This window comes from Leptonotus elevatus, chromosome 5 (assembly GCF_054856555.1).
Source record: "Leptonotus elevatus isolate MCC_2025b chromosome 5, RoL_Lele_1.0, whole genome shotgun sequence".
In the NCBI taxonomy this organism is placed as follows: domain Eukaryota; kingdom Metazoa; phylum Chordata; class Actinopteri; order Syngnathiformes; family Syngnathidae; genus Leptonotus; species Leptonotus elevatus.
The window spans coordinates 4,936,351-4,958,016 of NC_141243.1; the positions used below are offsets into that span (position 1 = coordinate 4,936,351).

Here is a 21,666-nt window from a genome sequence, read left to right on the forward strand (position 1 = left end):
TGACTGTGATGTGCTCTCAGCTCGATGATTATGGCTATTGCCATGGCAAAGTGCGGGCTCCAAACATTTTCATTCTCTGTTTTCTTACATTCAATGGGGCCACATTTAATCACAAAATGTTGGAATATAGTGAGAAAATGAGGCATAAGATCCGGGATCATTCCCTTCTTACATCCAGGTATTAATCTAAGTGACAGAGCTTGCATAAACTCAGTCTGACTGTAAACCCTTCAGTTGTCTCACAGCACTTTTATTGCTTGAAATTATCCGGAACATTATAGTGACGCAGGACTCAAACGGGGCAGACAATTAAAGATAAACTACAGAGTACCATGAGATGGATGCTCAGAGAAAAATCATTTTCTTTTGAGCTATTATGTCTTCACTGGGAGATCCCCTCCTGTGTTTATTCTCAAGCCTCCGTGCTTTGTCTCGCTTGCCTAATTAGCACCGGGGGTGTTGGCTCCTGAAATTTTGATAAGCAGCTGTGATGATGCAGCCATTTGAACGAGGCCATCGGGGGAGAAGTTCCTGTGTTGTTTGAGGTACGCAGCGTCACTTGGAGGATTATGCAGGGATAACAGTATGAGACTAATGTGAAAACAGGAGCTGCATTCTAGCGATGTGCCCGTTTTAGGATGCTGATTAAAATCTGCACATATTTAATCATCGCGCGCTCGTGTTATGCACTGGCTGAGGTGATTTATCTATTTGGGTTTTGCCAGGAAAAAGCAATTAGGACATTGCTCTATAATGATTAAATCCTCTTTTGATCATTACGCATGACTGTATTTGTCGAATAGTAAACCTCTCCTCAGCGAATAAATTTAATTCAAGCAAATTTTTAAAACAACCCATCTAATATTATCATATTTTAACAACAGTTTAGATATTCATATCAGATCATTGTCTAACCTTGAATCATTTAATGGTCTAGCATTACTGTAATACACATTGCACTGTGGAGAAAGTGCTGCTTACCATCTCAATGGGGGAATTTTCACGTCTGCTCTAAATTATAAAAAATAAACAACCAAACTAAAAGATTCAAACTTACCACGGCGTGTTAGGGCCACATATAATTTTATTTAATTCTTAGAGGGGGGTAAGAAATAAACTGGCAGATTTGCGGCAAAGAAAACTCAGAAACTTGCAAGAAAATACACGTACCCTGCTCGGATGTTTGTGCCAAATAACAATTCCCAAGTATGCTAAATGCCAACGTTGGAAGAACTCGTTAAAATAAAGTTTTTGGGCGGGTTTTCAAATAAGGACATAGTAATTGCTTTAGCAGAGATTAACCATATTGTATTGATATATGAATATAAAAAATATATATATGTGGTCCTATTATGTCATCGTACAAAATCCTCTTTCACCATGGGAAATAAAAATTAATCGATTTAAATAAATCAAACAAGCAAGCTTTAAAAGTTGGTGTGGAGTAAGGTCTACTCATTGACATGTCAACTAATTGATTCGATAAAAAAAAAAAAAGGCAGATAAAAAGGGACTTGAGAATGTTGCATTTTTATTTTGCTTTCAAATGATCAAAGTAAATGTACTGCAGGTATGAGCAGGCATGTCCAAATGTATGACTAACGTACATAAACTCAAAGCACTAAAAAGCTGAGCAGGTTTTCTGGAGACAAAAACGGAATCAGATACATTTGGGAAGTCTGCTTTCGATAATGCATTTATTTTTGAATTACTTTTGAGTCGTTTGAATTGACCATTCATCCCAACGTTTTCCATTTCAGAAGAGAACATAAGGTTACAACCAATAAATGGCTAGCGGGACCTTTTTCTGAACAAAACGGCTGATAGCCAAACAGCAGTCTAGTCACGTTTGCACCCTGCTGGAAGGAGTTGTGTTTGTGTGTGTCGTGTGCGGGCTGTAGCCAGTGGCACTGTCGAGACTTGTGCGGCTCGCCTACAGCGGCGCCAGCTTGCTGCCTTAATATGTTTTGACATAAGAGGCATCATTACAGCTCTCGCTGCCCCTCTGCTGCATGGCGCATGCGGCTTCAGAATCCGTGTGGAGCTTTGCGGGAAGCACGCATTTTGTTGTGGTTAGACCCATCAAGTGAGACTTGTGCTGCTTCGAAACAAACTAGCTGTGTAAATGATGTGATAATGTTGCTACAGAAGATAGTCTTGTCCTCTCAAATCGGAGAACAGAGATAATGATATAAAACATTTTGACCAATTTTTATAACAATGAAAGATGTTCACCGGCTTGTTCCCACATCCCAATAACGGGCTGGTTAGCTTTATTGAGTTAGAATGTTTGACTCTTTGTGCCCTGTGATTGGCCGGCAACCATTTCAGGGTGTACCCTTGCCCAAAGTCAGCTGTATTTAAGTTCCTTATTAAGAGCCAATCTTCAATTTAGTAGATTCCTTGTTTATTCCCTTTAACTCATTTGCTCCCAAAAACGTATGTATAGGTTCTATTTTAAATATAGAATTTAAGTATGGTCCCAAAAACGTATTCATATGTTTGTTTATGGGTTTTTTTTATGCTAGAGCATACAGAAGGCGTTGATGCGCAGCCTCTGAACTGAAGAGAACACTTCAAGCAATGGTAGTTATTACAAAAACGACCAGCAGGTGGCAGCAGAGTGTAAGAGCTCAACCAGGGCCATGTTGAAAAAAAGCGCTTTCCCCCACTGTTTGAAACAGATTTGTGAATAATGATGAAACTTAGCTCTATTCTAATGCTAATTGCTGCAAAATGGAAACAGATATATACTTTTTTTCCTGATGAAAGAAGAGACTCTAATATTTCTTTTGGTAGGCTCCATGTTTTTATAGCAATAGAAAACAATATTCTGTGGGCCTTGCAAAATCAGTCAAAATCCAGTAAAACAACCGGGAGCGAAGGGGGTTGCTTCAGTTAAAATGGCTGGGATTGAATGAGTTAATGACCATAAATTAGTAAGTAAATAAGTTTAAATGTGAGAGCAGTGGCACCATGTCATATCCCAGCTCATATCATATCGTCCTGTGTTGCTAATTCCTACAATATGACATTTATTCTACTACTCATTATACTTGCAAACAAACAAGCAAACTGCTTCCCTAATGTATTTTTAGATGGTTTCTGCATGTATTGTACACTGAATCTACCAAGTGTTGCCGTGTGGTGTCTTTCCATGTGATGCTTCTTTGGTTGCCTGAGACTCTACTGCCACCTGTATCATTAGCTGTAGAATGCATTAAGCCTGGAGTGTCTGTTGAGCAGTGTCTTTTTAATCAGATGCTCTTGAGTGACTCTCAATCTGCAGTTCCTTATCATGCCACTGAATGTCTCTCTGCTCTAATCAGTGCATCTGTCTTCCATGCATGCATCTGACCAAACCAACAATCTCTTCCTGTTCATTTTATTTAACAGTTTCTTAATGGTGTATAATGACTTATCATTTTCATCCAAATCCACATGTCTTATATGAAACTTCCTGTACAGACTAGACACAACAACACAGAAGAAATTCTGCCTTTGTTTGACAATATCAAGGTAATATTTCTCCCTCAAAGCAACTGGATTATCCAGTTCACCCCCAACCCGAATGAGGATCAGCGTGGAAGACAATGATGGATGGAATTATTATTGCAGTTTGCAATGGGGCAGAAATGCATTTCCTCATACTGGTAGCTATCTTCTAATATTTCCATCACATTATTTAACCATAGGAGACCACCTTTCAGTGTGATAAATCATTCTATCGCATTTAGTGTCACGGGTCAACTGGAGCCAATCACAGCCTGCTTGAGCAAGAGGTAAACCAAATCTCACGGTTAGTTGGTGAAACAAAGTCATATGTGATAAAAGTAAAATAGAGTTTGCTTTTTTTAAATATATAGTATCATGGGCAATGTCAAATGTTTTATAAATAAATAAATAAATATATATATATATATTTATTTTTTTCTCTCCATGAAACACATTGCAGTAAAACAATAACAACAACAAACACTTTTCAAATGCCAGGTTTTTGTGCTAAACCTGGCATTTGGAAAGTGTTTGTTGTTGTGTGTGTGTGTATATATATATATATATATATATATATATATATATATATATATATATATATATATATATATATAGTTAGCACAAAAACCTGGCATTTGGAAAGTGTTTGTTGTTGTTATTGTTTTACTGCAATGTGTGCCATGAAAATAAAAAAAGTTTGCCATCAGTGTACTACCTTGCTTTCATATATTGTTGCCATGCAAACGTGTTAGACGAGGCCACCTGCTTATTTGACTGCGGTTTGCCTAGTCACAACAAAAGGCGCGGAGTGCCTGAATAATTTAGATGTAGTTGGATAACACGCGCGGGCATCATCGACAACATCTTAATCGGGATGCTAGCTGCGCGTCAATCCTTATAAAAACGAAAACGGTTCCAAGTTATGTAAGCTGGAGAGACTCGTTGGCCGAGGGAGCTTTTTGACGTTACGTCGTGACGACGTAGAGAGACTGCGCTCCTCTCCGTCAGGGATGGAGAAGCTCTCGACGAGCAGGAAGGAGGCGGCGAGCTGGAGCTCCTCACAGCCTCTCTCCGAAGAACAGCCGCCGATGCGACAAGCGAGGAAGCTTCTCGCCCTCCTGCGCTTCCTCCATGCTGCTTGAGTGAAGACGAAAATGCGCTGACCGAGCCGCGTGTCTGCGGGGGACTGGGGGCGTTTCGACAGAGAAGCATGGCGGGCGCCAAGCTGACACCCTCGCCCTCGGAGATCGACCCAGACGTGAAGACCGAAGTGCGGAAAACCCCCGAGCCCACCTGGGTGCACTCGTCCAACCCCCTGAGGAGCATGGACTCGTTTGGGAGCGATGTCGGCCAAAGGTATAGATCGAGCTGCAGCAGGATACGAACACGACGATGCGCATATGCGTACGTTCGTCTTTTCACGCAAATATCTCGCGGCGAAACTTGAGCAGCTGATCGATATGAAATCACCGTTTTATGTTTAATGCCCTTAACGTGATGGTTACGCACGGAGGAACATGCGGAGCTCGTCAAAACTGACAAGACTCCTTGCGGAGGCAATTTCATGACCGATTGCAAAGGCACCTGCTGTCATTCTTTTTTTTTTTCTTTTTTTTTTCCTCTTTCTTTTTTAAACACCTCAGCATCACACGAGCTCCATGTACAGGCAGACTTCAGTGATTACATAATTCCATACATGCTGCATTCCCACTACAATTGAATGTCTCGCCAAGGGAAAGTTTTTTTTTTTTGATTCAGTCTTATTTATGCAAATGCAAACCATGGGTGATTATGATGACATTACAAGCAATGCTGTTGTATAATTGTAGGTGTACAATTTGATTGACGGCTATCAAAAAAGGCAAACCCAGCTTGATGCAATCATCTTTGCACTCAAACACTGTTGTTTATTTAAAGCCAGTTTGGCAGCACAAAACACAAATGTGCTTTTTTTTTTTTGTTTTTTTTTGTTTCAGAGAGCACTGCACAACTCTGCTGCTGCAGTGGGGAGTCGAGAGTAGCCATTACCAGAATAGCTGAGAATTTACCGTTTAACAGTGATTTATTTCAATGCTGTTGTCTCATTGTATATGCAGCAATGCGTGTTGCAACGATTCACTGAGCTAACCATGATGATTAATACATTAGTCCTATTTCATCCAACGAGGTATCCATTTTATTTAGCGCTTGTCCTCATTAGGGTCACAGATGTGCTGGAAGCTATTCCGGCAGGTACGCCTTCGACTGGTCACCAACCAATTTCAGTAGTCCTGGTTTATTTCCTGCACATTTTCACTGCATTTTATTCTTTAAGACAAACTAAATAGTTGTGTTAAAATATTTGCTTGACACTAAATTCTAAGACTTCGGATTCAAATTCAATTTAAAAAAGAAAAATATGGATATGTGAAAACATACAGCAGAGCTAAATGTAGACAGACACAATAAGGAAATGCCGGTAAGCATTCATGCATGCATTTTGCAAAGCAAACAAAATATTGAAAAAAAAATGGAATAAAAATCTGGGAGCTGGAACAGATTAATCTCTTTCCATTCAGTTCAATTGCAAAAGATTATTTGTGATGTGTTTTGACTTATGAGCATGGCCACAGACCAAATTAAACTCTTATCTCCAGGCAGGCACCACTGTAAATAAATCAAATGCAGGAGCATAAGTGCAGTTTACTGTACATTTAATATGATGATGTGATTACACATTGATGAGGTTCGCAGTCCTCCGAGGGAAACCATAAATAACTACAATGTGGCTCGCCAGGAAAATGAGTTTGACACCTAAGGTGTCACTCACTTAGCTGCTTTTTTATTTTTTTTATTTTACAACTGGCTTTCCTATGAAGGGAATGCAATGGCATCATGTAAGTGTGGATTGACAGTTTGGATACGGAGTACAAAAGTGCCACATGTGTAGCCCGTGGGCCGGTTCTCTAAAAGTAGCTCACCAGTGATGCTGGTACATTGAGATTTCCTAGGAATGATGAAAATGTGAATATTTGCTGAGATTGCCGATAAACATATTTCGTAATCATTAATAACATATAACGAAAGGTATTCAAATGGAATACATTTGCTTTTTCAGCAGTTTGTATAAAACTGGTAGCCCTTCGCAATAATCAGAGGTAGCTTTCACTTTCAATAGAGTTGGTGATCCTTGGCTTGGAGTATCCATTATATAAGAGCAATGAGCGTCACAAAATTCCTAATTTAGTGGGGGCCCTGCAATCCTGGTCAGGGCAAGCAAAGCTCTATAAAAAAAATGGATGGATGGATGGAAGAAGCCAAAGGCTTTTGTAAAATGATGTAATGAAATGGGAAAGCCGTTACCACCTAAACTACTCACTTTTATGCAACATCCTTAAAAAATGCGAATGAGAAAACACCCCGGAGTTGCTGTTTAGATGAATCAGTAGCCCAGCTTTTTCTGTTTTCCCACGTCATTCCCATTGAAGGATTTACCTCAGCTTCAGCTTTCAGTCTGTTCCGTTGAAAGCCCAGCCGCAAAATATTGACAGGATTTAGGGCTCTTTTGCTTGTGAAAAACGGTCACCACGGGATTTGTGTTTGCAAAAATAATGGAAGGAAGATCAATAAACCGATCTTATGCAGCAGTAGAATGTATTTATTTTTACATAAGTTATTCACCCTGTTATTGTTTTCTGTGTGGAAGCAAAAACAAAAACCCAAGCATTATTTTTACTGCTCAGTATTGTCGATGCCTAATGAGTCTTGGAGCATCTTCAAAAACTGAATGTGGTCTAAACAGAAAGATTTATTTTGCCAGCTTTTTGCCTCGCTGTGAAGAATCCTTTTGGGATTCTTTGCTTTTAAAAGATTTGAATTTGAACGGTCAGTCTGCGTATTCCACAGACTGATTGCAGCGCTTTACTGAGCAGCCACAGAAGCAATCTGATAAAAGGCAGCGCTGTAGCTGTTGATTGACAGAAAGGCAAAACCGCATCCCTCTCATCGGCTGATATTTTCGCAGAGCAGCCGCGGCTGCCAGTTTGAAACACTTTTGCCATTTATCAACTTATATTTTTTTGTTGCCTTCCCTGGCAACATTTTATCATGCTGTCACCTTTTGCTGGATTCAGTATGTTCCCACTTTGTGTGTATTAAGAGGAACAGTTGATCCTGAGGGAAATGTCATACATTGGTCATCGTGAATGAGCTATTATTTGTAAGCCAAGCAGGTAAACAGTTACCGGATCATGTATTTTTTTTACGGGTATCAGAACACGTCAGCATCATTGCTTCTGGAGAATTTATTCCACTGTTTTAACAATAAGTCGCACATCATCGCTCGTCTGCTTTAATGATCATTAGTACCCCCGTGCCCATCACAGAAGAATTCCACTCTCATTTGATCTCATCTCCTGGTTATTAATGAGCTGTTTTCCATTGATCCTCTGATTATGTTATAAGATGTCCTGCATTGTCGTTGTCTTTAATGAATTCGGTACTAAAGAATCCCCTGATTAGCATCCCTTAAAAATGAACTAATTAAAAAAAAAAATAATGAGTAAATTCATCTACAAATAAATGTGTGATAGTGAGCTTTGTGCGTCTCAAATTAATGTGCCATGCACATAAAAGTATGGCAACAAAAACTCACTTGCGCTCTTGAGATCAATATTTTACATTGGATTCATTTAGGAGGTTCGGGGAACGTAAGAAAGAGCCATTTTTCCATTGGATTTTTTCCCTTTATTCCGATTTTACTCTGACTAATCCAGAGCATTTGGGAGAGGAAGGAGAACATTTCATTAGAAATGTTATTGAATTTTAAAGTGATGCTAAGGCTGAACGGATGTTCTATTTGGTGGGCAGCCTAAAGGAGTCTGGTGTGAAACTCAGGATGCCATCAATTTTGCCACCTTTGGGTAAGACTTTATCTAAGACTGTGGCCTCAAACATCTTTTAGAGATGCAAATTAGTGATGACCTAATTAAGAAATCAATTAAAATTGTAATAATCCTACATACTATCCAGTGACTCACCATCGCCTCTTAATGAGCTGCCCAAACTGCTGGCTCTTTTTTTCTTTAACACTAGCTATACTGTGAATAACCAGACAGATGACTGTGCGTCAATGTCTATCGGATTTAATAGCAAGAAAAAAAGAATACCAGAACGATCAACACACTGCCGTGGAGCCCTTATCAACCTCACAGATGCGGAAGAAAGAATCACAGCAATTCCTCATCTCTCCCGGCAGCTTAAGGAAGTATTCCTTTAATTTTGCTAGATAGCTAGTTGTGCTGGACTAGAAATGCTTAACTTGGCATTGCAAATCAGCTCTATATTTATGGAGCAATTTTTAAAAAAAAAATCACCGCTACAGATACAAAGAAAACAGCAGAGGCCCAGAATTGAACCCTGTGGAACGCCATAAGTTCTGTTATACATGTGAATTCACATTGCACATATTGGTCCGACCACTTCAATTTTTTTGCTCGTCATAGTCAAATTCTCTTCTTCTGCGCTTTCCGTTAACTCCCTGTGGCTGCGCTACTGCGCCACTCCAGACTTGGCATATACATTACAGCCGTTAAACATCCTCAGCGTCTTCTTTCGGACATACGCACGTCTTGGAACGTTTCTGTGTGTACAAGATTCTTTTGGCTTTGCTTCCGTGTGAACAGGGCCTAAATCTAACTGAATCCTATAATATCCTGGAAGTAATATATTAATATAATTACCAACTTACTCTTTAAATATGCATTACACTGTCAGCTGAAAATTTCCGGCAGTAGCGACATCCTTCCCACAAGTGAAACTACAACTCCCATTTGCCCTTGAAATTGCTGCAGAGATAATGCCCGTGTGCGAGGCAGGCCCTCCCTCTTCAGATCTGTTAGTCCTTTTCAAGGGAATGTGGTTGAAAGCATGCTTCCAAAGTGCTGCCTTCCACTTGTTGTCTTGCTAGCTCAGCCCCGGCTTGGGATTTTACATCTGACGCACAGAGGTGAGCGCGGTATGCTTCACTGAAAAAGCGGTGATGCCTGAAGGGCAGAGAGATGTTAATTGCATGAATGTGGATTTCTGTCGTGTACGCGAGCACGGGTGCTTTAAAGCGTATCTCAATTAAGAATTTTTCGGCCTGTGCTCTGGTAAAGTTTGATTGCAACCAGGTTGCCATCGGTGAGCTCATAGACAAATGTTGCTATGTACTGTATCCCTGGCAGACTGTCTAACAATCGACTGATCACTTTATTGCCCGTGTGGTGCATGTAAAAAAGACCACTGTTACGGTATCAGTTGTACAAGTACAATAAGGTTTTTGTTTTGTTTCTTAATCAGATCACTTGAACTGAATTAGCTTGTTACAAAAGGGACTTGCTTTCATATCAAGACTGTCAATGTCAAACTGAAAGGGACCGAAGAGGATTGATTCTACAAATTAGAAGTAAATGATAACTGTGTACTCTCCAACCTTGTCAAAGCACCACTAAGAGCTGCTGTTGGTCACGAACAGCCACAATTGGGCATTTTATTGAGTCATTAGGATTGAATAAGTGACTCAGCCATATTGTCAATATGGCAAGATGTTTCAGATTAATGGGATGTGCAGGTCCTCTCTTGCGACCTTGCTGCTTCCTGGGTTTAATGGATGCTCCATTAGCCCATTTAGGAAGGCGTAAATGTGTTGACTCACAGAAACTTTTAAACTGTGTAGCCTTAACTGCCAAACAATCAGTTTTTAACCATAGTGGCCTCAAGGTAAATCCATTTCCTCTGATTTGTCAGTAAAATTCCGTCCATCCATATTGCGACAGTGACCCGAGAGTGTGTGTCCACTGGTCTCCCATGGTTTGCATTGAGTGTGTTTTTCCTCCTCGAGTGCGCATCGCATCAGCATGTGTTGATACGTGATGCAATCCAACCAAAGCGATTTGAGACGGAATCCTTTTTCTCTCTGTCCCATCATGTCCTTCCCTTCACCTTGCTTTCCTAACCGGTGCCTATCTGTGTCCATGTGTGCTGCGTCCAGGTATCAGGAGGAGTACAGTATGGACTCAACCAATGCCCAGTAAGTCTCTGGCAGCATCATGCTTGCATGGCATGGATTATGTCTACATAGACGCACTGGGAAAAACAACAGAGTCACACTGTTTACTTTTCGACACCAATTGTGCAAACATCACCTTGACCATATTTGGCGGTTTTATGATTATTGCCTGAGCAATGATATTGCTACACAATGCTGATTATGGCTACCTTTTCAACAGTTGTTGTGGTGACAAAACCTACAAGAAAAGAAAGAACAGAAAGAAAGAAATTTGACTGCTTTTCTAATTCAATATAATACCACACTAAATGGCAAAAAGGCAGCTTGTGTGTCAAAAATGGTCAGCGGCTTTTCAGTTGCCAGTCATTGGATCCTCTCATCACCATTATGAATATGACCTATTGATCCATTTATAAGTGATAGTTGTGTGCACTTTGCATGCATTTGGAAGTTGCTGATTCCTCAGTACTTTATATTTGCAGAAACTTTCCTTGTGCGTTTTCCACTGACTATTCATGTATTTACGATCCCGTACTACTGTTAGAAAATGGATTTGAATCCCCGGGGTCATACTAAGTGGTGAGCTGTAAGCATGTTGACATGCACTCTTTACATTCATCCCTCGCCTCTCGGCACTGGTTCTGTCAAATGGCTGAGTGATGTTATTTATTGGCACCTCCTTTTCTGAGTGGAAGGAATCACAGAAACAATTTGAACGGGTCTCATAAATATTTTAACATGCTGTGGTCGTTGTGTTCTTGTAACAAGTGCAACCCACAAACACCTTAAATGTACGTATGTATGTCCTCTGGCAGAAAAAGAGATTCAAGGATGTTTTTTTTTTTTTATCATATCATCTTTTTAAATTGGTGCTCTAAGTGTATTGTCAGCAGGTAGCTTGCTATTCAGCTTGTTTTAATATGCTTGTGCAGCAACTTAATATAGGGACAAGTGGGTGTATGTGTGTGTGTGCCTCACAAGCTGGTACGACGACGTAATAGGGCCACGTATGAATGTATTTTTTTTAGAGGGCGTGGGCAATATTTCGAGAAAGAAACTTGCAAGTTTGCCACTTTATAAAGTGGCAGATTTGCGAGAGAAAAAACTCTGAAACTTACGAGAAATACACGTAGCGTAGCTATAGTCTAATCATGTGAGGATTCATTGGTGGTTAATGGGACACTGTTTATAAAAGGAAAAGGCAGGATGGAGACGGATTCATAATTAAATTTAAACTTTGCTCGTCATTCACCACAGCCAGAGGGAAAACACTTCCTGATTCCCTATCAGCTGACTAACACTATCCAATCAGATGCTAGCATACTTTAAGTAAATGCAAGTGAATGACGGAGAGCAGAAGATTCGACACATCAACTTAGATACTTGTACAAAAAAATACCAAAATGTATGAACGTGTAAATAATAATTCTGGAAACATAAATGTACAAGTAAATATACATTTTAACAAATTAACTTTAATGCTTGATCGTCTGGGTGTGGACCTTCGCAAAACGAGGCGTCTTTGTCGCTGGCCAGTGGCCGTACACAACGGTTCAAAGAGCGAATGCTTAACATGATATGGTTAATCTATGCTAAAGCAATTACTATCTCCTTATTTGGAAACCCGACTTAAAAATATTGGCACAAACAGTCGACTAGTAGGCTACGTGTAGTTCTCGTAAGTTTTTGAGTTTTTTTCTCGCAAATCTGACACTTTATAAAGTCACAAATTTGTCACTTTATGAACGACTTTGTGGCTTTATAAAGTGGCAAATTTGCAAGGTTTTTTTTTCTCGGAATATTGCCCCCGCCCTCTAAAAAAGTATATTTATACGTGGCCCTAATACATCGTCGTACAAGATGTGTATAGTTCTGTTGTTGTTTCTTTCTCGATTTTGATTGTGGCTTCTTTGAAACTCAAATTGCAAAGGAAGTGGGTAGCAAGAAGCAATATACCGTACAAGCCCAGGTGCATTTTGCAAAACCACACTTGAAATCTCTCCAATGTGGGACAATATGCTATAGTCTGATGAAACCAACTTTGTTTTTTTTTTTGTTGTTTTTTGCCATCATTGCAAAAAGTATGTTTGGCGCAAACACATTATGCCTTGGAGCTGTTTATCTTCAGTTGGAACTGGGGCCTTAGACAAGGTAGAGGGAATCATGAACAGTTCCAAAAAAGCAGTTTGTGTTAGCGAACCAAAAAGAAATGACAGGAAAAACCCACTAGAACAGATGAACTTTATTTGGGGTTAATCTGAAGCACTTAAAATGGTGGCGAGTGTTTGCTGACTCCCATTTATAATAAGTTTTGAAGTGGTTGGTTAGTTCAATTAAAAGACATTCTTTCAGTTGTTTATTTTATTCCCTTCATGAAAAGATTTGTCTTTCCAATGGAGTCGTACAGGTTAGTCAATGATGGTTGAAAAAACATTGAAAATAATTTTGTCAAATTTTTTCATTTCTAAAAAAAAAAAAAACAGCTTTTGAACAGCGGTGTGTAGACTTTTTATAGCCATGATATAACACTTTTGTCATTCAGTAAGAGTAGTTACACTTTTAAGAATATATAAATGTGAGGTTAATACATAAATTATCGCTATTATTTCTGTTTTTGTTTTTCTAATGATCAAATTTCTTTTAATACAGACAAATCTGAGGTTGACCGACTGCAACAACTTTCCTGCGTTCAACCTTCGAGGTTCCACTGGCACTTTTGCATGACGACCTTTTATTAAAATTGTTTTTTCAAAATTGTGACATTCTGCTGAGTCTAAATGTCACGCTAGATTATGAAAGACTTTTAACAAATGTATTATATCAGTTTCTTTTGAATGCGCAGTCATCAGAAATCTACTGCCAGCGGCTTAAAATTATATTTCTGTGGGTTTGTCCAGGCGCTTCAGCATTTTGTGTGTGTTCATATCGGTGCTCTTAACAGCTCCACCGCTCCCTTGTGTTCGTCATAGTCTCTTACAGCAGGTAATGATGACTCCGAGATCCAAAAGTGACTGATACCTGCACTTTTCTTTTGATCTCTTTGGGCCGTTGGCCAATAAGGTCCTATTTCCGTGATTATACCAAGCTTATGTACTTCCCTTTTTAAGTATTCTGGACTTGAGCCAGTTCCACAATATATTCTCCGAAGCGAAGGAGGATGATATGAGAAAAGACAATGCAGCCTATTGAATATTCAGGACAGCGAGGCATATTTTTAGTGTGACTGCAGCCTTTATATCACATCTGAGGTATAGTGCCTGCCTATTTCTTTTTTCTGGAGAGCTCAGTTCATTCGGTAATTTTACCGATTTGACATGTCATCATCATTGCTCTCTTTTTTATTTTATTTTTTTATACATTTTTATTTTCTATGTGGCTGTGTATGTGCATGTGTGTGTGTGCGTGCGTGTGAGTGTGTATGCATTAGTTCATCTAAAACCCATTAAAAAATCCCATACCGTTCACCTAAACCGAACACTTCAGAATCCAGCCAGAGTCGTGAGGCCGTCAGGAGACCCGAGGAAGGACCAAAGAAAAGAAAGGAAAGTGAAATCCAGCACCGACCACCCACCGGGCCACCAACCAGAGTCCTTTACCAACCCCAGAAACATCTAAATTCCAACATGCCAACGTGCCTGCCTATTTCTAACAGAGCATAAAAACAACAAAGTGTAAATAAAACTGTATTCAAGCTGTGAAGGAGCAAGATTGATGCTGAGTGGCTTCCATACTGCTTACAAGGCAACTTAAGTGAATTAAATGTCACCACGCCACTGGAAACTGTCATGGCATGAGTGGTGACGCCAGGCTGTGGGTTAATGGTCACTAGCAGTAAGAAGAGGTGCTCTTTTTGCGACCTTAATTGGAAGTAATGCACTGCTGGGTTTTCATCTGTTATTTGCGCAGCGGCACTTGTGCAACCAACATACATTTTGTTCTCAGCAATAACAATTTGTTCCGCTACCTTTACAGGTTGATGGAACTAAAGCACAGGCACAAGCAGTGTTGATCTAGAAATGTCTTCACCGATTCTTATATTTTAATCGCAGTTTGTCAGAAGAATAACACTAAAAAAGAACTGCAAATTCATTACTAGGGGTGTGCCCAAAAATCGATTCTCATAAGAATCGCAATTCTCATTTAGTACGATTCAGAATCGATTTTAAATGTCCCAAAATCGATTTTATTTAAATTGTTTTATACTGTCTTCCCTTTGTTTGTGTGTGCCTTTATTGGGAGCGCTGTTCATGTTGTACCCGATTTGGCCATTTAGGGGCAGTGTAGTTCCACGCGGTCTGATACACTGTTAAGTTGTTAGCCACATTAGAGAGTAGAAGGAAAAAGTCAAGATTAAGTTATTCCCCAAAAGGTTTTTGGGGGGGGGGTTCAGCGTGGAGCCGTTATTTTGAGTGATAAAAGTGCAGCAAGTAGAGCACTAATTAGCATTAGCGAATCAGACTGGAGTAGAAATTTAAGCAAAAATCATTGTCAATCAAATCATTTTGAATGAAAAATCGTTTTTAAACAAAAATTTATTCTGAATCGAATCGCACACCCAAAAATCGGAATCGAATCGTGAGACATTCAAAGATTGCCACCTCTATTAATTACCCTAAAACATTGTGAAAGGTTTGGGCAATATTCGATTTTGGGCCTATTCAATGTTGTTTTTTTCCCCCAGTTTATCAAGGACATTTGGAACAAGGAAGAAACCATAACAATTTGATGTTGATCCAAAAATGTTATCATATAGTGAACCCCTGCAGCCTCGGTAAGCACTTGAAAGAGAGATGGTCTTAAACCATCAACACCATGCTTCTGGCATGTTCATAAAGATGTACCCATGTTACATAAACAGTATTTCACTCGTAAATTATTCAACACATACCAATCATGTTCATGTGAGGCTCATTAGCTAGCATGCTAGCCTTAATAACAAGCTAGTACAAACTGTCACGACATCACACGTCAAATATTTTTTTCAAATATATAAACACCGTTTACACAAACTGTACTTAGTAAACTTAACTTTTGAAATTTACACACATTAATGAATGTTAGGGAATACAGGGACATTTTAAAGGCAAAGTAGTCTACACTGGCTATTCGTAGCTGCTTCGGGAAATTAGCGGAAGTGAGGTGCGTTCAAGGAAAACAGGACATTTCAAAACATAATGAAAAAACACTTTCCTGAAAAGAAACCTAGCAACAACATCTAGATTCAGATTGTGCCTATTAGCCTAAGTAATACTTTTACTGCTTTGACCCAAGCGGTAGGTGAATATTTCAGCAAATAATGAAACTGAATACGTGATGGTTAATTGTTTATCACTTATGATGACAGCATGGTGTTCAAGTGGGTAGCATGTCTACCTCACAGTTCTGAGGTCCTGCATTTGAATCTCTGCTCTGAACTTGCATGTTTCTTTGTGAAGTTTTTGAGCTGGTACTCCAACTTCTTCGCGCATTTCGAAAACATGCACGTTAGATCCTTTCAAGACTCTGAAATAGAATGGATGGACTTCACTGTTTTTTTCCCATTTAAAAGCACTTCCAAGGCAGCGTGCTACTACTCTCACCTCACCCACCCACACGGAGATGCAGACAAAACACACGGCACGATGTTCAAGCCAGTTCAAACAAAGCGTGACTTCACAGCAATTATTATTAGACGGGAGTTTATTTTGGAGTCCGATTTCAAGTTGGAGTGTAACTGCGTGGATGTTCACGCTGCTGTGTGCAAAGCTGGGCAAACTCTCCGCCATTGTCGCTGCAGCATATATCGGACCCCACAGCTGTTTTCATTAGAGATCACCTGGTCCACATACATTATTGGTCCGATTCGCCGCCAAGTCACTGCATGACGTGATCATGTGACCAAGCATGTGATTCACATGGTTTACTTACCCACCGCTGTGTGCTTGAGTGGGATGGATTCTCGGCGATGGGAGTGGAGTGCTTGTGGGTTTCAGCTTGTCAGCTTGCGGTTAATTCCTCGCTCTGAAAGCACACAGACACGTGAGTGAGCGTTTCCTGCCCTGGAAGCTGTATCCATGGCGACAGAGCCAATTGGATGCGACGGGGGAATTAGCGTGGAGAATGCTGCATTTCTTATTGTCTTCCTCCTACTCGTTATGTCGGCAACGGCAATTGCCCTACTGCTCCTCCCCGACTCTTTTGCGCCCTTTATTCATCTTGTCAACTCCGTGTTCCTTTCGCAACTCCCTCTGTGTTCATTAGCCACAATGAGCCGTACTGCATTACAGAACCTACATTTATCCGAGCTCCCCTCGACATCATCATCACAGCTTAAGTGGTCATTCGTGCCACCGGGGTGGTTAAAATGTCTTGTATCTGCTTCCCTTTGGATTTCTATTGTTAATGACTGAAAACACAGGTGCCTGATTTAAAGTACACGATCTAGACTTGGGAGCAAAAAAAACAACAACACACATTTAACCCACTGTTTGGTTTATATACAGGACAAAACTGTCCCCCCCTCGCATCCCTTATATATCTTAAGGATAGTTGTAATAATTGATTGCTAAAATTATTGTTGATGTATTCATTTAATTAAGCATGTTTTGAAGCACTGTGGAGCCACAACGGCGCGCACAACTTGGCTGCAATCATTAACTAATTTACTGCCAGCCCAGTTCAAATCGATCTTTGACGTCTATGGCCGTCATTGGCAGTGAATGAGTTAAGGAGGCTGTTGATTCAATCTGAACTAGAGTTTGCGGTCTATCAAGAACAACATGACTTTGGGAAGTTGAGCTGCCACTCTGATTCAACTCTTAGGAGAAACATGATTTTGCTTATTACCATACTAGCATTGGAACAGAAGTTCAAAACATTCTGAAAGCGCGCCTCCCATCACTTTAAAGATAATATTTAGCTCATTCACTGCCATTGACGACTATAGACGTAAAAAATTTCATTTGAATTATTTATATTAGTTTAAAATTGTTTCCACTTTTGTTAACAAGAGTATGAAAACCTAGGATTTTTTTTTTATTGTACATTTACAACAGATATAAAATTTAATTTAAGTCATGCAGTTAATTACCATCAAAAATTTGAATTGCCTGACACGATTTAAAAAAATAAAAAGATTATTAAAAAATAGGGGCGAGTAAAATTTTCAATCGTAATTAATCGCATGACTTCACTAGTTAACTCACTATTAATCACAAATTTTATATCTGTTCTAAATGTACAATTAAAAAAATCTAGGTTTTCATGCTCTTGTTAACAAAAGTGGGAAAAAAAATTTAAACCAATAGAAATAGTTCAAAAGATTTTTTTTACGTCTATAGCCGTCAATGGCAGTGAATGAGTTAAAGAATAGCTACTTCGCATTTTGTCTATGGTCGATCAAAATGTAGTCAAATGTCTGCCACTAATATATATATATATATAAATAAGGCTTCATGTTCAAAATGAAAAATACAATATTTATTCATCCAAATTCCAAAAGCATATTCAAATGGATATCAATTTCACAAATAGTTGGGCATACTATAATAAACAGGAGCATTATTCAGGAAAAAGGAGTTAGCAATTTTCAACAACAAAAAAGCCACAAACACTTTTTGTCATATTTGTTAAATCAGTCATGTCACATGACTTAACAGTAGAACATGATAAATATGAAAAATCAGCCCTATCTTGTGCCTTAAATTTAATAATTTAATATACAATAAGACCCCCCCCCCCCACCAAAAATAAATAAAAACAATCAGAGGCGTAAAGTGGTGTCAATCATAATTTGAAAACTGCAAATAAACTCCCCTTTTAAAATAGTTAGAATAAAATATTGTTAATAGACTACATTGAACTGAAGTTTACTATTGTTTTGGCTGAAAATTCATGTTCAGAATAACGATGATACTTTCTGCACTTGTGCTCCTTCTCTGGATCGAATCAGGTCTGTATGGTTGTTTGTGTCCGTTTAAATAGGTCAGAATGGCAATGGCGCCTTGAGTGTGAAACAGCAAACTTGAGTGCTAACCAAATCAACGGCTCAACTCTGCTTTGCTGGTTGACGACTGTTGGATTTGCCTTTGCATGCGAATGTGAACATTTCACACAGGATGCGACTGCTCTCTCAACAGGGTGCAGGTGGAGTTCTACGTCAACGAAAACACCTTCAAGGAGCGGCTGAAGCTTTTCTTCATCAAAAACCAAAGGTCAAGTAAGTAGATCAGGCACCATGCCGCGTACCATTATGCCATTATCCAACAAAGCAAATGGCTGAAGGCTCAGATTGGATATTTGCATATTTGCAAATATGATCAAAACATCGCTGGGGGAAACACAGATCTTCTTCGGTAAAACTCTCGAGATCCGCCGCCCTTTAAGTTAAGTTGCTCCGTTAATACAGCCAGTTTACAAAAGGCAGCAGATTTGAATGAAAATGTCACGGTTTGCTGCGAGGTTAGAAATCGATGCTCAGCTGCCACCAAATCATTTTAGTATCGATGCCTTCTCCATCTGGTCAGCATGCGCCACTGCAGCCAACATTCTGATTAAAGTTAAAGTACCACTGATTGTCACACCCACCTAAGTGGGGCGAAATTCGTTCGCCACATTTGACCCATCCCCTGGTGGCGTGGTGAGCAGCAGCAGGGGCTGCGCTCGGGAATCATTTGGTGATCTAACCCCCCAATTCCAACCCTTAATGCTGAGTGTCAAGCAGGGCAGCAATGGGTCCCATTTTTATAGTCTTTGGATTAAACCCACAACCTCCCAGTCTCAGGGCGGACACTCTACCACTAGGCCACTGAGCTGGTAATCATCATTAGTCATCATCAATTACCGGACCAGTGAAAGCTCCAGATTTTTTCGTTTGGGATTTGGAATCTGCTCCTCTGGGGGAAATTAGTGGCGACCGGGTGCGAGAGCAGCGGAGGCGCTATTATTCATGCCTCGCGACAAAATAACAATGCTACGCCCGTAATGCTGGAAAACCAGCTGACGCCTGCTGAAACCGGACAAACGATGAGCACAGTCAAGTGTTTTTGTGCTTCCACAGGCTTGAGGATCCGCCTGTTCAACTTCTCTCTGAAAATCCTCACCTGCGTCCTCTACATAGTGAGAGTCAGCCTGGACGACCTTAAGGAGACTAATGGGAACCCGTGGTGAGGGTCACTTAAGTTAATTCATTACTTTTTTTATGGAGATGGATTTAACTGGACAATAGGGGACATTTATAATAATAATAATTTAAATGATAGTCATGGTTAACTCATTGACTCCCAGCCGTTTTCACTGAAGCAACCGCCTTCGCTCCCGGCTGTTATAAAAACACCTACCAAAAGAAAGATTAGAGTTTCTTCTTTCGTCAGGAAAAAAAGTATATTTTTATCTATTTCCGTTTTGCAGCAATTAGCATTAGAATATAGCTATGTTTCATCATTATTCATAAACCTGTTGAAAACACTGGGAAAAAGAGCTTGTTGCAACATGGCCGGCTGTGGCTGATCTCTTATACTCTGCTGTCACCTGCTGGCCGTTTTTTTTGTAATAATTAAAATTGCTTTAAGCGACCTCTTCCTGTATCAAAGCCTTATGTATGCTCTAGCATAAAAAAAAAATTTTTAATGCATGAATACGTTTTGGGAAGTGCAGGACAAAGTATTAAAAACGTATTTATATGTTTTTGGGTTTAATGAGTCAATATGAGTCATGGATTTTTCTTCTTCTTTTTCTAGTCACAATGCAATCATTCGGAACTCCAGCTGGCCAAATTCAGCAGCAGAGTCACCAGAAATCAAATGGTAGGTTCTCCTTTCATCTACAACAAGCAGTGGTACCTTGACTCCCGAGTTTAATTCATTATCACAAATCAACTTTGACATCAATAAAAAAAAATTTTTTTTATTAATCTACTCCAGCCGCTCCCCCAAAAAATAACAAATATTTTTTTTAGTAGTAGGTGTAAACATAAAACATAATGTGGTGGCAGTATATCTTGAAGGGTTTTCCATGGTCCGCAACAATATATACTGTACAGGATATGCCTTACACTAAAGGATTTGTATTTTTTTTTTTTTTAAAGGAAGTTGATATTCTGGGTTACCAGACCTGATCCGTTGTGGGCAATACAGGTGAGCATAATTATCTTTTTATCCAATCTATCATGGGCAGTATTATGAGTTAGTGGTTAGCATATCTTTTTCACTGTTTTGAGGTTGGGGGTTCAAATCTTGTTAGTATGAGTGTGAATCTTTGAATGTCTCACGATTCGATTCCGATCTTTTTAGGTCTGCGATTCGATTCGGAGTCGATTTTCGATTAAGAACGATTTTGGATTCAAAATGATTTGATTGACAATGATTTTTGCTTCAATCTATAGATGTGCAAAGAATTGTACTCCGGTGTGACTCGCTAATGCTAATTAGCGCGCTACTCGCGGAACTTTTATCACTTAAAAGAACGGCTCCACGCTGAGAAAAAAAAACTGATTTTATTGGAATAACTTGAGCGTGACTTTTTGCTTCTACTCTCTAATGTGGCTACAACTTAACAGTGCATTAGTCAACAGGGAACCACACTGCCCCTCAGTGGCAAAACCGGTTACAACATGAACAGCGCTCCAAATAAAAGCACACACAGACAAAGGCAAGACAGTATAAAATAATTTAAATAAAATCGATTTTGGGGCATTTAAAATGAATCGTACTAATTGAGAATCGCGATTCTTAATGAGAATCGATGTTTTTGGGGCACACCCCTACTCGTTAATTTCAAGACTCTAAATGGCACGTAGTGAGCGTGAATGCTAATTTGTCATGTGCCCTGCGGTCAGATGGGGACCAGTCAGCTGGGATAGGCTCCAGCTCACCTGCAACCCTACAATTATTTTATCAGATTTAATTTTGACCTTCTTTTGTATATGTGTGACAAGGCTTAAATACACACGCTCACATATTCAATCCACCTAAACAATAAATCATGTTCTGTTGCACAACTTTGGCCAAACAAAGGTTAAACAAAAGTAGTTATAATTCATAAGTTTCATGAAACTCTTTTCCTGCTCCATTTCAGGTGACGGTGGCTTTAATCAGTTTTTTGGAGACCATGCTGATCACATATCTCAGCTACAAGGTAAAGAACATTCATCACAGTTTACAGCT

General features: G+C 39.5%; 1 protein-coding gene across 18 annotated transcripts in view; it reads left to right on the top strand.

Annotated features, from left to right (window-relative positions):
• LOC147173436 (potassium channel subfamily T member 1-like) overlaps positions 1-21,666 on the top strand; it is a 65,084-nt gene that overhangs the window by 12,992 nt on the left and 30,426 nt on the right. For 12 of the 18 annotated variants that reach the window (XM_086077026.1, XM_086077035.1, XM_086077038.1 and 9 more), the window contains exons 4-9: positions 10,508-10,546; positions 18,643-18,722; positions 19,563-19,668; positions 20,242-20,307; positions 20,589-20,637; positions 21,578-21,637. In XM_086077026.1, coding sequence (XP_085933152.1) covers positions 10,508-10,546; positions 18,643-18,722; positions 19,563-19,668; positions 20,242-20,307; positions 20,589-20,637; positions 21,578-21,637 — 400 coding nt within the window. Of the gene's footprint in view, positions 1-4,276; positions 4,852-10,507; positions 10,547-18,642; positions 18,723-19,562; positions 19,669-20,241; positions 20,308-20,588; positions 20,638-21,577; positions 21,638-21,666 lie in introns of those variants that run through there. The other 6 variants (XM_086077033.1, XM_086077036.1, XM_086077044.1 and 3 more) reach the window with 3 other exon arrangements.